The sequence below is a fragment of the Meriones unguiculatus genome, chromosome 11, assembly GCF_030254825.1.
Source record: "Meriones unguiculatus strain TT.TT164.6M chromosome 11, Bangor_MerUng_6.1, whole genome shotgun sequence".
Classification (NCBI taxonomy): Eukaryota; Metazoa; Chordata; class Mammalia; order Rodentia; family Muridae; genus Meriones; species Meriones unguiculatus.
In genome coordinates, this window is record NC_083359.1 from 88,345,899 (window position 1) to 88,361,775 (window position 15,877).

General features: G+C 48.8%; 1 protein-coding gene across 3 annotated transcripts in view; it reads left to right on the plus strand.

Moving 5' to 3' along the window:
- The window catches only part of Rxrg (retinoid X receptor gamma), a 41,023-nt gene extending 38,813 nt beyond the window's left edge, over positions 1-2,210 (plus strand). For all 3 annotated transcript variants that reach the window (XM_021642600.2, XM_021642601.2, XM_021642602.2), the window contains one exon: positions 1,728-2,210. In XM_021642600.2, coding sequence (XP_021498275.1) covers positions 1,728-1,875 — 148 coding nt within the window. In that variant the 3' untranslated portion in view covers positions 1,876-2,210. The remainder of the gene's footprint in view (positions 1-1,727) is intronic.
- Positions 2,211-15,877: the final 13,667 nt, after the last annotated feature.

Genomic DNA, 15,877 nt, shown 5'->3' on the forward strand with positions numbered 1-15,877 from the left:
GAGCCCGGTGTTTCCCGTTATTTTCAGATAGTGTCGCTTTTCTCAAATTGACGCATTTTAATTATTTTTGTCTTATTTGAGCGCATCTGTGTGTGCAGGCGTGTGTACGTGTGCATGCAGAGGCCAGAAGTCAATCTCAGATGTCATTCTATAAGTGCTGGTCACTTTTTTCTGTCTTTTTTCTTTTCTTTTCTTTTCTTTTCTTTTGAGACAGGGTGTTTCACTGGTGTGGAACTCAGTGATTATGCGGGGCCAGCTGCCCAGGGACAGGTCAGGGACACTCGTGTCTCCTCATCCTCAGAGCTGTGATTACAGACCCTGTGATTGTGATCTCACAATGCTTGATTTTTTTCTCTCTTTTTTTTAGTGTGAGTACTGGGTATTGAACTCAGGCCTTCAAGCAGTTTACAGACGGAGCTATTTTCTCAGCTTCGGTGCTGTATTTTTTAAAAATGTGACCTGGGTATAGAAGTATGCACATTTCCAAGAAACACTGAAAATTCGATTCAAAGCTTCTTGAAATGAAAAATCGAAGCCACATAGGTGAATTGGAACATGATTCCAAACAAGGGACCTAATGGGCCACACAGATGCCACACAAGTTCTTCCCAGGCTCACCTTCCCTCTCTTAGGGACTCACAGTAACATCGCCATGATTGCGTACGGACAAACAGTGAACTGTGCATATGTGAGAGAGTAAGGATCTTTGCACATAGGTATACGTGAGATTGTGCACGTATGGCAGCCTGAGCACGCACGCGCACATGCAAAAACGTATGTGTGCGTGAGCAAGTGTGTAAGCATGCATGTGTCAGTGAGGGTATGTTGTCCCTGAGGGATGCTGTTTATCACGGGGAAGACACCTGTCGCGGTGGGCGGAGAAGCCTGGTGGCAAGAGTGGGAGACTGTGCCCCAGTCAGGGAGCAGAGAGCAAATGTCAAGAGGGGGTCCGAGAGTGAGCCTTGTGGGAGTAGCACGAATGTGTGGGCCTGCAGGGTATGAGGATGTGTGATCAGTGAGTGCATGTATATCATTCCCCCCCACCCCCCGAACAGACTGGCTCCTCGGAGGCTGACTACCAGTCTGTCTCCTTCCCTCGTCCCAACCTAACGGGAAGCTCAGAGGTGGAAGCAGATCATATAGGTTGGTGGTGACTGGTTAACTGAAAGCGAAAACTCGGTTTTGGAAGCAGAAGAAGGTTACAGAGAACAGGCAGGCCGTGAGGGAGAGCCGTGTCTGTGGTCATCCCTGGTCCACGGCAGGTCCTCAACGTGTGTTCATCTGGTGCTGATAGCTGTCCTGGGAACAGCACGCTTAGAGTGTCACGCCCTGTTTTGACGTCTTCTCTCTCTCCCCCGCCCCAGTCTTGGCAGATCCTGAGGAATGCAGGGAAGTAAATGGCTGGCAAGGCAGACAATGTTAGCCACACAGTTCCATGATGGGTGGGGGTGGGGTAGAGTGAGGGCGTGTCTGGAACATGGCCTAGAGTTCGAGGCTGCCAACATGCTGTGGGATCCTGGTTCTTCTTTTAACATGAACCAGCCCTCCGGCTGGTTCCTGAAGTTCCTGGAAGCTCCCTGCCTTGCCATCCTCCAGCTCCTTCATCTTCGTCTCTAGGTTTTTTCTCTCACAGCTCGGAGGAGACCCATCAGACAGTCTCCACCGCCAGCATCAGCTGCCTCTTCTCGCCGTTCCCCGGTCACAATGCCCCTTGGTTTTCCCTGCAGGTTTGCCAAACTGCTGCTGCGCCTCCCAGCCCTGCGCTCCATCGGCTTGAAATGCCTGGAGCACCTCTTCTTCTTCAAGCTCATTGGGGACACCCCTATTGACACCTTCCTCATGGAGATGCTGGAGACCCCTTTGCAGATCACCTGAACCTCCTCAGCTGCAGCTTCCCCGCCCAGGGTGTGTGTAGAGCCCTACCCTGCACACTTGTCCCCCCACCTCCCACTCTGAGGTCCCTTCCTGTCCCCAAAATGTGATGCTTGTAATAAAGCTAACCTTTCTACACATGAGACTTTTCTAGGTGGAGTTTTGTATGGATGCTAAAGGTGACCCTTCTTTGCTGTCTAAGGGGCTGAAGTCTTTCTGGAAGTTCTTGGGAAGAGTAGCCAAGCCTCTGTACATATAATTGGTTTAAATTATTTTTTCACTTGCCATGGAAAGCAAACAAATGGAAAAGAAAAGAATAAATATGATCTTGGCACTGCTTGGAGTCTGTGGCGTGTTTTTGTGCAGCTGGGATGTTCTCCAGGATGTGGGTGATGGGGGCTCAGGTACAGGTTAGCATTAGGCTCTGTGGTCCAGGGCTGGGGCCAGAGGACTTGCTGGGCTGGAGACAAAGCCACCGTTGATGCTGGGAAGGAAAGCGTCTTCTAGAGCCAGCCTGGTTCTCCTCCTTTTCTAGTCCCTCCTCCTCCTTGTCCTTCTCTTCATCCTCTTTTAATTCTTCTCAAACCCGTTTTCACAGATATGGAAAAGAAAGTGGAGACTATCCACTGTCCAGAGAATGGGGACTATCCGGGAGGGAGTGCTAGGGTTTTACTCTTGCCCCTGTTGGGGGTTGGAGTGGGGTGGGGAGGACCACGACAAATGAGAGAACACAAAGAGAAGGGGAACTGAGTAGCGGATACACATCCATGTATTCCCTCTGCCCTCGACTGCAGTGTAACTGTTCCTATCTTGGCTTCTCCAGCAACCATGGACTACAACCTAAACTGTAGCCCAACAAACCTGCCTCCTTAAAATTGGGCTTCCCAGAGCGTTTGATTACCCCAACAGGAAATGAATGTCGCTCGATTTCTCAAGCAATTTTCCCGTGGGCAGAGGAAAGGAAGACCTGAAAGAAACAATGGTAACGGAAGTGGGGTGGCGGGGTTCAATAGAATGAAACACAAACTTCCGATGAGGATGGATATTCCAGTGACCGAAATGAGCTGTTTTGGGCTTCATCCTAGGGACTGTCAACAGGCAAGGAGAAGGAGAGTAACAGAGCTGGTTTGAAGCCTGAAGAAAAAAAAAAAAAAGAGAAGAAAAGAAAAGAAAAAAAAACAGCCTTTTCCAGTTCATAGTCTATGTGTAGGAGGCACAGCTTACAGAAAGCATTAGGGGGGGAAAAACAGAATTGTTAAACATGCAGGCTTTTTTCTTCAAGAAAATGACTGACACCTGTTCGCCCAGAAGGCTGGAAGCAGATGTTTTGTAACAAATCGGTGACCCTTTGCTGTTCTATGGAGCCAGCCTTCACCTGAATCCCCACCCCCCCCACCCCAAAATCCTGAGGATTGTTTAGGCCCTAATCCTGTCTCTCAGTGATAGAACCCTTCCTTATGAAAGAGGCCCCATGTGCTTTGTATTGTCAATTAATAGAACCCACCCTTATGCTCATTACAAACCCCTCCTTCCTCCTAAGGCCCTTCACCACGTCTCTCTGCAGCCATTCCTGATCTCCCTACCTCTGTAGCTTTTATATTGTTTTGTGTCTCCGTTTGAACACCTTTCACGCCGTGTGCTGCATAGTCTGTTAACCACCTACATATTTTATCACCTGCTTACATGTGCTATTAACTTTACGTGTAAACTCCTTGAGCAGGCATCAAGTCTGACCGAACCATGCTTCCACAAAAGCTTGAAGACAAGCACCCAGTTCAAAGTTGGCATTCGACAAATTTTTCCACAGTTGGCACCTCTGCTTTCATTCTTAACAGAAGGCATTCCGCTGCAAAGAGAGCAGCTCCATTGCTAGGCTAGGAGGTAGAGAACCATACTGTGAACGGTCAAGTTACTTTTCAGGGGCATGATGGACAGTGACCAAAAAAAATTCAGGCATGCTCATTGCCATAAGGGAATTCATATGTGAGACAGACAGAAAGCATTAAGACCAAAGTTAATAAAGAATTACATCTCCAGGGCTGACATGACAGGAGATGGCTTGGTGGTAAAGTGCCTGCTGGGCAAAGGGGAAGACCTGATTTTACCAGGACCCACACAGAAGCCTGGCTTGGCAATGTGCTTCTGGACCCCAGCATGGTAAGGAGGACACAGGTGGATTGCGGAGAGTGGATAAAATCCCAATTGAAAGTATATTGGTGACACAAGCACAGCCATGTCAACCCCCCCCCCCCAATACCCCAGACCCATGGGAACTGGCAAATCTGGGTCATGTTCGGGAAGCTGGCCAAGCCTTCCTGTAGTCCCAGTGCAAGCGCTGACAGTGTATTCGGAAACGGTGAGCCATGGCTTCTTCTCCAAGATTAATGCATTCTGAGTCTGCTGCCCTTACAGAAATTCCCTGCCAAGACTAGCTAATCCTGCCTCCTTGTTCACTGTATGCCGGGAACCCACCTTCTTTTTTTCAACGGCATATGAGAAACCCAGCTCCTTGATTCATGTGTAAAATATATATGCACATTGAGGTTCTGGGTTGCTGTTTCTCCATCAGAGCGAGCACAGCCCACCAGACCCCAGATTTTCTGTATGTGCATCTGGGTGCCTCTCCTTTCTTCACCCTCATAGTCCTGGCTAGATAAGTCTCTGAAGCGGTGCAGAATGTGGCAGCGGATCCCAGAGCTCACAGACCAGGTGGTGTAGCTCCAGGTTCAGTAAGAGACACGTGAGGGAGAAAGAGGGAAGGGAAGCGAGGGAGAAAGAGAGAGGCAGAGACAGACACACACAGAGACACACAGACAGAGGCAGGCACACAGACAGAGGGAGAGAGAGACACACACAGAAACAGAGAGACAGAGAGAATAAAAGACAGAGAATAAAAAGGTAAAGAGGGAGAGAGGAAGACCCCTTTGGTTTTCACACATCACAAGTGGGCAAGTGCACCTACATCTACACACACACACACACACACACACACACACGCGCGCGCGCGCGCGCGCGCGCACGCACAACACGCACACCCCACAACCCCTAAAATAAAGAATGATCTGTCTAGCACTTAAGTTTATAGTATTCATAAAAGCCTGGGATTATAATCTGGCCTTGGAGCTGTAGGCAGGGAACCGTGATTATATAGGTTTTAAAAATGTCAGGGTGAGAGAGGCATGGCTCCTCTCCCTGCAGAGGCTGCTGGAGATCTCTAGTCTGTGACTGAGAAGGGTCTGCAGATTGAGGTGCTGGTAGACTCAAGCCCACACAGCACAGAAAGGAAGGGCAGGTCTCACGTAAGTGTGGAACTTGGACAAACTAAGCTATCCAGAATGTCCAGCTCACGGGTATTTTCTTGGGATAGTTCTCTTTTAGACTTTCCTCTTTAAAACCGGTTTAGAGGCCACCTAGGAAAAGCGATCTCACCATTCTACACTGAAAACTCATTAAATAATCACAACAAGCCCACGTGACCCAGATTCTCATAGTGTCCCCGTCTACCCAGCCCCCACTAGCACCATGCTGGCTTGTTCATATTCCTAGCTTTCTTTCCTACATTATTCAGTACACTTGGGACTGAGTGGGACTTGACTGTTTCCAGACATCATCTCCTTTCTCTAAGTGGTCACTGCCCCCACCACTGTGGTTCTAACAGCAGGCTGGGCTCCTGCAGGGTCCTCCCTCAACCGGAACCAAGGCTATAGGCTCTAAGGTCTTCCCACTTGGAGAAAGAATCCGGCCTTTATAGGATTAATTAGGGCTTCGATGGGAGGGGCTAGGTGGGGCGTGGAAAGGAAACTTAAACTCTTCTCTCTAAGGCATCCAGGGAAAGCAGATCAGGGCAAAAGGGCCTCTGCCAGCTTGGTAAGAGACGCAGGGCTGCGGCCACTTTTCCAACCAGAGGAGATCCACTCTCACTCTCCTGGAAAACTCCATGGAAATGTCTCCCGTGACAGTTTTGGAGCACATATCCATCGCTGACCACAGACCACAGAGGAACTGGCCCAGGGCCCAGAGCCCCCATGGGGGAAACTTCGTGAGCAGCTGTGGAGCAGCTAGTAACTCACCCATCCCCAGCTGGATGCCGGCTCACGGAGACGGTTAGGCACGGGCGCCCTCTGCTGCTAGCTCACGGTATTGGTCGAGCCTGTCTCGGAAAGCATCTTCCCGGGTCTGGGAGAGCCTCCAACCCTGGCCAGAAGCGCCTGAAACCTGTCCTTTAGTGGGATGCTTGTTTCAGACTCTGCGGAAGCGGTCCGCAAAGAGGCGTCAAGGCGAGAGCATGGAGAAGACACAGAGTCTACATAGAGATATGAATGCAGGTTGGGAGAGTGAGCCCTTCCTCTGCAGCGGAAGGGGACACAGGCTGGGTCTGCCCAGTCACCAACGCTTCATGCGCAGGATTGGATCCCGCTCTGACAGAAGTGTTTCCAGTTGTCACTGACAGTCACAGCTGTTCCTACAAGCAGACTCTGGGACTTGGGAGTGGCTGAGTTAATTTTCAATGGGGATCAGGCTTTCTTTTGCCCCATCCCCCTTTAATCAAAGCCACGAGAGTATGAAAGTGCCCAGAGTGGCACTTCCCACCTCTGAGGAGCCAGATGCAGAAATTCCAAGGAAGCTGGAGACACACCTAACAGCAGAAGTTGAAGTACTGGTGGAAAGAGCAGAGGCCGGAAGGGAGGGCGGAGGGTCTCCTGATGGCGGCAAGGCAGCCCTTCATGGCCCCTTGGGCAGGTCCTGGACCTCACAGAGCTTCAGAGCTCATGTACTGTGTGGTAGTTGAGTCTGGTAGAATCACACCCGAGACCTGTTTACCTCAGAGAATCAATAACATCTGTCAGAGGTCAGCTGACTTTGTGCTCCATGACCTCACAGTGGAAGCGATGGACCACACCTCAGCCCTGGACACTCGGTCTAGAGAAAGCAGAGAGAGCCCATTTCTTAGTGAAGAATCGGAAGGATAAAACACACAGATGAAACAAGATTATTCAATACATCATGGGTTCAGTGCTGTTATACGGCACAATGACATAGGAGCCACCCAGAGCTAGGGAGACGGCCCAATCAGGAAGAAGTGTGCTTTGAAGCACTCGAACCCGAGGATCCTAGCGTTAGGAAGGTTGAGGACCGCCTCTCCAGTTGATGGCACAGAACACTCAAGCTACTCTTCTCTCTGTTCCTCCCTGCTGGTTCATATTTAAGTCCCCTTAAGATACTCACTTCTCCTTTTCCTTCTCTTGTAAGTCCTTGAAAGTCTACGTTACACTTGCTTATCTGCACATGTGACATGCATGGGGATCACTACTACTCCGTGTTGTTAAATGTGTACATGATGTGTCACCTGTCTTGGGGTTTTGTTTTACTCCGTCCTGTGTTCTGAGGTCCCTCAATGGTGCTACGCTTAGCACCAGCTGACTTGTTTTATGGGTGAGTAGTATTCGTGCAGACACACAGGTGGCCCGCAGTGACCTGCTTTTGTGGACATTCTTGCTGGCATCCACCTTTCCTATACCGGTTTTCCTATGGGACACACAGGCGGGAGCAAGCCTTGCCCATAGCCACACATTCCATTTCAATCACCTCCTCACTGTCCTCCAAACGACTCTCAGTGCGTGTTCATTGATTTGACTGGGAATGGCCCCTATGCACTCATAGGTTTGCATGCTTAGTCACAGTTGATGGAACTGTGTGAGAAGGATTAGGGGGTGTGGCCTTGGAGGAGGTATGGCTTTGTTGGAGGAGGTGTGGCATTAGGAGTGGGCTTTGAGATTTTACCCATGCTAGGCATGATCCTGCGGACCCAGCTACAAGGTTCTCAGCTACCTCCAGTGCCATGACTGCCTGTGTGCTGCCGTTCTTCCCGCCATGGTGGTCACGGACTCTGAAACTGTAAGCAAGCCCCAGTTCAGTGCTTTCCTTTGTAAGAGTTGTTGTGGTCGTAGAGTCTTTTCACAGCTATAGAATAGTTGACTAGCATAACTGTCCTCTGAGAGGCAGACCCAGCAGCAGATAGAAACACACACAGAGACCAACAGCCAAACATTAGGCGAAGCTCTGGGAGCCTTGTGGAACAGTTGGGAGAAGGACAGAGGGACCTGGAGGGGACAAGGACTCCATCAGAAGACCAACGGATTCAATTAACGGAGGCCCATAGGGGCTTACAGAGACCGAAGCCCCAACCAAATAGCATGCATGGACTGGACGTAGGCCTCTGACACATATGTAACTGATGGCTAGCTTGGTCTTCATGTGGGTCCCCTAGCAAGTAGAGCATAGGCTGTCTCTGACATGGACTCTGTTGTCAGCTTTTGGATCACTTTCCCCTAGCTAGGCTGCCTGTTGGGCCTCGGTGGAAGATGATTCGCTTAGTCCTGATGTGCCAGAGCGGGTTGGTAGGGCAGAGGCTCTCCTTTTCTGAGGAAAAAGGGAAGGGGGAAAGGGAGAAGTGAGTGGGTGGGTGGGACCAGGAGGGGAGGAGGGAGGGAACTTGGATAAGGATGTAAAATGAATTAAAAATGAAAAAGAACAGTGCCTAAGATATATGTGTACACATATATCTAACACACGTACATACATCTAAGGGTCCAGGTCTCATGTATACACAGTCTTCTTAGCACTGAGTGTAATTCACACATCTGGTCTTGTCACTGTGCTGCGTATAAAACAGAACCTCTCTCAGGCATCCTTCCGCAAGTTCTAGAAACACTGAGTTCCCTTTGTCTCCTTGTCACCATTCTGACTCCTTCTTGGTTGCTTATCCTGAAAAGCTTAAAGAATTACACTGATGCCTGACTCAGTGGCACACGCCTGTAATCCTAGTGTTCAGGGAGGCAGAGGTAGGTGGAGCAGTGTGAGCTTGAGGCCAGCCTAGTCTACAAAGCAAGTCCAGGACAGCCAGGGCTACACAGATAAAGGCTGTCTCAAAAAGCCAACCAACCAACCAACCAACCAAACAAACAAACAAAAAACCGAAAATAATTACACCTGGTCTGGACTTGGCCCTCACTATTCTTTTTCCTGTGCATGTACACATGTCTGTGGGTATATATTGTGTGTGGTGTACATGCCTGTCCAGCCCAGATGACAACCTCCGGTATCATTCCTCAGGCACAGTCCACATTTATTCTTTTGAGAATAAACAGAACTCCTTAAAAGTAGGCTGGGCTGGCTGTCTAACAAGTCCCCAAAACCCCGCCTGCTTCCTGCGGTCCACGACTGGGATTACAAGTGTGTTCCACCATGCCTGCCTTCTTTTCCATGGGTCCTTGAGACTGAACTCAGGCCCTTCTAGTTGCAAGGCAAGCACCCTACTGATTGAGCTACCAAGCCACTATTTTCTTGTCTGGGTAAGTATATAATAGACATGTGAATCCTTATAGATCCTCACTGATTCCCCTCAATGATTCCTATGTTGATTTCCTGACTCCTACTCTGTTGGTTTCAGATATGGAGTATGGGCGTTGCCTGGGGCACTTAGGAGGGCTCTGCCCTCGTGAGTGGGATTTGTGCTCTTATGAAGGAGACGCCAGAGACTTCCCAGACCTAAAGGCATGTGAGAACCCAGTGAGATGGGGCATAAAGGTAAGAAGTAGCCTTCACCAGACACAGGTACTGTCAAAGCTTTGCTCTCCAAAACCACATTTCTTAGTAACAGTTCTATTGATGTGAAAAGACAGCTGTAAAAGTAACTTGATTCACTTGTTTCAGTTGTCTGGGGGGCTTACTGCCTTCTTTTGCTAACGTAGGCCTAGTCCTGGAATCTTCTAGCCTCCATACAATCTAACCTAGGCCTAGAGCATTTTTAGCCTCTGAGACTAACAGCTTCATAAGTGTACCCTTTTTTCTCTCTTCTTGTGAGAGTTGGGAATATCCTATTATGTCAAGTCTTTCTCTGACACCTTTTCTGCCACTCAATTAGACATCAGTTTCAAACATGGGTGCTCCCTTCTACAAACTAACTTTACCTTCAATGTTTGGGAGTAAAGGCTTGTACCACCATGATTGGATCTAAGCTTTTCTTTACCTGAAATTTGCTCTATACCAGGCTGGCCTTGAACTCAGATCTGCTTGCCTCTGTCTCCTGGATTAGAGGCGTGTTTGTATTCCAGCCAGATATCACAGACCTGGAAGATCTTTGACTGTGATCTCTTGCCAGCCAGATCACACAGACCTAGAAGGTCTTTGGATGGGATCTCTTGCTAATGTTTTAAATTAGCCATGCTGTAAATTAACATTCCTTTACAGACACCTGGCCAAGGCAAGTCTTATAGAAGAAAGCATCTAAAATAAAGGGTTAGTCCATGATCATCATGGTAGGAAGCAGACAAGCGTGGCTCTGGAGCAGCAGCTGAGAGCTTTGCATCCTAATCCATAGATAGCAGGCAAAGAGAGAGAGAGAGATACTGAATTTGGCATGGGCTTTTGAAGCCCACTGCCAATGACGTCTCTTCTAATAAGGCCATTCCTCCCCCAACTAGGCCGAACCTTCTCCTGATTCATCTAAAACAGTTGACCAGCATGCAGATATACGGTCTATGGCGCCATTCTCGTTCAAACCACCATGCTACAGGAATGAAAATGAAGTTGCTCAGTTGGTCTTTGACTCTGTGGCACTTTGCCACACTCAGCCATAAATGGGATGTTTTTGTCACCCCTGCCACCACCCTATTCAAGGCTCAGGGACCCATGCAGAAGAGGAAGCAAAATGATTGTAGGAGCCTGAGGTGATGGATGATTCCAAGGAAACATGACCTTCCAGACACAGCAAATGCACACATGAACTCACAGAGACTGTGGCAGCACACCCAGGACCTGCACAGATCCAAGCCAGACAAAATCCCAGCACTGAAAAGAGGAAGTGGACACAAAGTACCACCCCTAACCAGGAGGCTATTTGCAATTGATACCTACCGGGAAAGGGAAAATCAGTTTTCTTCAATGGGTGTCATTGGGTGTATCAACCTCACTCAAAAGAGACTCCATTTTTGTATGTGTGTGTATGTCTTACTGATTTTTTTTTTCTTTTGTCTGTTTTCATTTTTACTTGTTTGCTGTTTTGAGAGAGGGGGAAAGAAGTTGTATAGGAAGAGAGGTGGGAGGGATCTTAGAGGAGTTGGGGGAGGGGAAATAATATGATCAAAATATATCATATTTTAAAAGTCTTTTTAAAATGCCATTTGAGGGGCTGGAGAGATGGCTCAGCGGTTAAGAGCAATGTCTGTCCTTCCAGAGGCCCTGAGTTCAATTCCCAGCAACCACATAGTGGCTCACAACCATCTACACTGCATGAGTGCTTTATCTGCATGTACACCTGCAGGCCCTCTTCTGGCCTGCAGGTGTACATGCAGATAAAGCACTCATGCACGTAAAATAAATAAATAACATCTTTTTACAAAATGCCACTTGGAGCTGTTGAGAAGTTAAGAGCTTGCAAAAGACTTGAGTTAGGTTCCCAGCACCCATGTCAAGCTGCTCACCAGCTCCAGGGACCCCAGCCCCACACTCTTCTGGGGTCCACACTCTTCTTGGGGTCCGCCAAGCAGTGGACACTCAAGAAGACACATACACACAAGGGTGAATTTAAAAAGAAGAAGACTGTGCTGTTGTTGTGTGGTGTTTTTTTATTTATTCCTGCTGGTTGCTGGGGGGTTCCTCCAACATTCTCTAGATTGTGCCCCCAAAGCTACAGATGGAGCACGGAGCTCCCCCTGGGCACACGCCGTCGTTCGGCTTGCGCTCAAAATCTTTTGTTTTCACGTGGTCAGTCCCATTCGCTTCTCATTTTGTGGTTTGTGGTTGTAGTGTCTTGGAGAGAAACCATATACTGTCCCAACATCCCAAGACTGTTTGCTCATTAATCTTATAACATTCTCAGGAACTCTGGTGATGGGACTGTCTATCTTCAACGAGACATCTGTAGCTAAAGATCATGGCAGGCCTTCAGGCTTCTTTCTTTCTGCAGTTAGACATGCGCAGGGTCCAAGGCAGGCTGGCTTGATGATCAGGCCTCCCTGGTGGAAAATCCAGAGGATGGGTGCTCCAGCGGTGCTTCATAGTGCTCCTGTGGCACTCCTGTGGTGCTCCTGTGGTGCTTTTGTGGCAGGCATGGTCCTGGTAAGGATCTGTCTTGTTGGTCCCAAGAGTTCCAGCTTTCCAGACCTGAGCATACACAAGTCCCCACCACAGGCCTTCCTGCATACACCTGGCCACAGGAGTGAATGGTCCCTCTCCCCAATCAGAGCAGGCACCTCTCTTCTCCAAGGCAGAAGACTGGGCAGATACTAGCAAGCTTCTCCAAGTGCTTCTAACTCCTGCAGAAGATCAGAGTGAATCAGCTTTGTGCTGAGATGAGAGTGTGGGATTAAAAAAAATAACAACTGTTTTCATTAGCTTATCTCTGTATCTTCATATCATAGTTGACAAGAACAAGGTTCAGAGAAGCTTAGAAACTTTCTCATGGTCTTGGAGCAAGTACAGCAACCAAATTGCAAAAGCAGCCTCTTTAGTTCTCGTTAACATAACAGAGCCCCCATCACCCCTATAACCAGAAGACTGACAGGTCCTGGCTTTCCTTAATGTGCTCCCAACATGCTGGAGCTTCCGTGGCTACTGTATACACCCTCCTGGGCTAATGTCTGAGGTCCCAGACACCCAGAGAACAAAAGATTTTGAAGCTGCCAGCAGGTGAGAGGTGGGGAAATCTGTGTTCTCCCTGCATGCCCTGATGTTTTGCTTAGGGGTGGAACACTTTTAGCCTTGAGCTGCTGTTTGGAAAGGAGCCTTGTGGAACAGCAGCAAATCATCCCTAAGGGCACAAGCCAAAAAGAGCCCTTATAAAACTACACGGCTCAATAAAACATTCAAGTTCAAAGCCAGGGCCCACTCTGGAGAGAGCACCTTCAGGGTTTTGCTGCCTCTTGGGTCTGCGTTGTCTCTGTTGGAGACAGTCCTGTCCACTACCAAGAGTTCTGAGCTGGTGCCCCCGAGCCATCTACCCTCACCGGAATCGAGGGGAGAGAGGTCCTTAGTGCCCCAGCTCTGGCAGGAACCTGCTGGCAGTGATCACAGCCCAAGTTGTTTGGAATCAGATCCCAGATACACCTGTGGGGATGGAGCACTTAATCCTAAGGCTGAGACCGGGGAAGACCAGTTTCCCAAAAGCGAGGCAGAGGAGCACAAGGCAGGCATGATCTGGAAGGGCCAAGGTGTCGACACAGTTGAACTGCAGCCACATGGACACATGCGGTTGTGCCTCTGAACCTGCACCAAAACCAGCGTTCTGTACACATCCCCTCCCTTCATCACCAACGCCTTCCGGGCAGCGGAGACTGTCACCGTCCCATTCCAGCGGTGAGGACCTCAAAGCTCAAAAAAAAGTTATTTAACTCAATTAGCTGTTTGATTTAATTCAGGATCACATAGCTAGTTATGGGCAAACCCCACACAGCCAGACTCCGAAATGTCTCTCGTTACTTCACATACTTTTAGCCACAGCACACTATTGTAGACGGGAGGGCTGGTCCAGGAAAGGAACTTTATTCCATGGATGCCAGTGTGAGTGCCCCCGCCTCCCCTGGCATCCTCGGACTGTGCGATGCTATCGTTTGTTCGGTTGCCTCTGGTTCAGTTCTGGAAACCACTGTTTCCACTCCACTCACAGCACAGACACTTCTTCCCCTGGATGAAGCTGACCACCCACGTGGGAGCAGAGGGGGTGGGCTGACACGATAAAGGGGCCTCTGTTTTGGGGTGTCCGCAGGCAGAGATGCATGTTATTTGTTTTTCGGCCGAAGAAGGATATTGACCCCAAGCTGCCCGATTCCAAACTGACTCAATCACTTCTGTTCAGACTTTCCAAGCAATTTCATCCCTGGGGTGGAAACAGACCATGGAATGATTTGGAGCAAGAGGACAATTTTTGGACAATTATAAGTGAGTGAAAACAGGAGGTTATAATGGAAGTTGTCTCTCAACCCTTAACTTCTTAGCAGTTTGTAACCAAGAATTCTGTCTCTCAGGTTTTGGCGGTGGGAACACAACACTAAGCAGCTGTCTGGAACAGCTTCTAGAGGTTCGATAATTAGAAACAGCTACGCTGACTCAGGAGCCCATCAGTTGGATTGCAGAGCATTGGTGCACATAAGAGGAAAACGGGGGTGGGAGGGGAGGCTGGAAATGTGTAAAAATAAAAATTCAGCAAAATATGTCAGATGTGTTTTGAAGGCGACTTGTGTCTCTCTCTCTCTCCAAAATTGCATTGTCTAGTGTCTAATATTAATAATTCTTGTGTGAGGCATGAGCTGGGGGGAAAAAGTCAGAAATATTTACAATAATGGTGAGCAGGCCTGATCTGTTATTTGGGGGTACATGGTCAATAGAAGGAGACAGTGTGGTTTAGGAGTAAGTCAGGTGACACAACGAGGAAGTTAATTTTGTCTGAAAAAAAAGAAAGAAAGAAAAAAAATGTTCAAAAAGGAGACTTGTCATCTTCCAATTTCCTCAAACAGATTTAAAAGCTGGAAAATACCCAGCTATTGTGCAGGCCTGAGACACGGGCTTCCTGGAGACAGATAACAAGCTTTTTGGGTGTCCCTGTCTATTCCATGGTTTCTTGGGGCTTTTGTCTTCGGTGAGATAACGTGGACCATATGGAGAGGCGGGGCTTGCACATATGGGGATTTTGTAGGCAGAGAGGTTACCAGTATATGGCAGAGGCAGGAACAGAGGGTAAAGGTGGAAATAGTATTTCCCGCAGCGTGGAAATGGGCTGGACTTGGGGAAGAGGGGATGTCTCTGCTCATCTGAGTCCATCTATCATAGCAGCCTCCGGCCCGCCACCTCTGCCTTCCCAGCATGTCGAATGCAGGTGAAGCCGGGTGGGGGTAGAGGGGGAGCCAGAATTTTGGTCTTCAGCTGCCATTGTACTGCACCCTAGAAGGAGTCTGGAGGTGGACCTGGCCGGAACATGGCTTTCAGTCTGGCATGTGAGTCCCCCCCCCCCCCCGGGGGCTAAAATTACCTTCCGGAGCATGGTTAAGGAATGGAGTCTGGGACTCTCTCGGATCTTGAATACATGCTCTTGGTATCAAGACGCTTCATGCCTGTCCAAGAAGAATGAAATGGTAGAATGTGGAAACTGTGGGTAAAGACTGTCATCTATCCATCGGACACCTGCCACCCTGGGGAGACAGAACTGGCCAACAGGGCCTTCTTTACACCTCCCCTCTGTACTCAGGAGGCACCAAAGTTCCCTGGTGCTAACAGAAGGAGCAGAGAGTGTGCATGGCCCCGGTCCTGGGGCTCAGCAGGAGGTGGGCCTTGTGGGAAGGCTGAAGAATTCAAGAGTTACCAACCATTTACTGAGTATTCAAGACAGATACTACTCTGAGATTCTATGCCAGGTCATAGGATGATGAAAGCATGAATTATGACTTTGTTTCTGCCAAAAAATACCCACAAGAGCATTTGCCTATCTCTATAAACTCATACAAAAACGTATAAAGGAGATGCAGTATTAGTGACTGTTATTGTTATTGTGAGGACAGTGGAATCAGTTGCTTGTCTTTGTCTTCTAAAAGTTTGAAACATGATTTACGTACGCTATCTAATGTGTACGAGTGTTTTGTCTGCATGTTTGTGCATTGTCAGTGCGCCTGGTGCCCTCACAGGTCGGACGTGAGCATTGGATTCCTTGGAACTGGAGTTGTGGATGGTTGCGCACAGCCCTGTGGGTTCTGAGAACTGAACCCAGGTCCTCTGTGAGAACGGGTTGAAAGAACCAGTGAGTCTAACTGATGAACCCGTTCTCCCGCCTCCTCTCTTAAAGTGAGTACGTGACCTGAGTTGATCTCTGCTGCTAAGATACAGCACTAGACCAAAAGCAACTTGGAGAGGGAAGGGCTCATGGCCTTCACGTGTCCCAGACCACTGTCCATCCCTGAAGCAGAAGTCTGAAGCAGAGGAATTCTGCTTGTTGGCCCACTCTTCTGGCTCACTCACA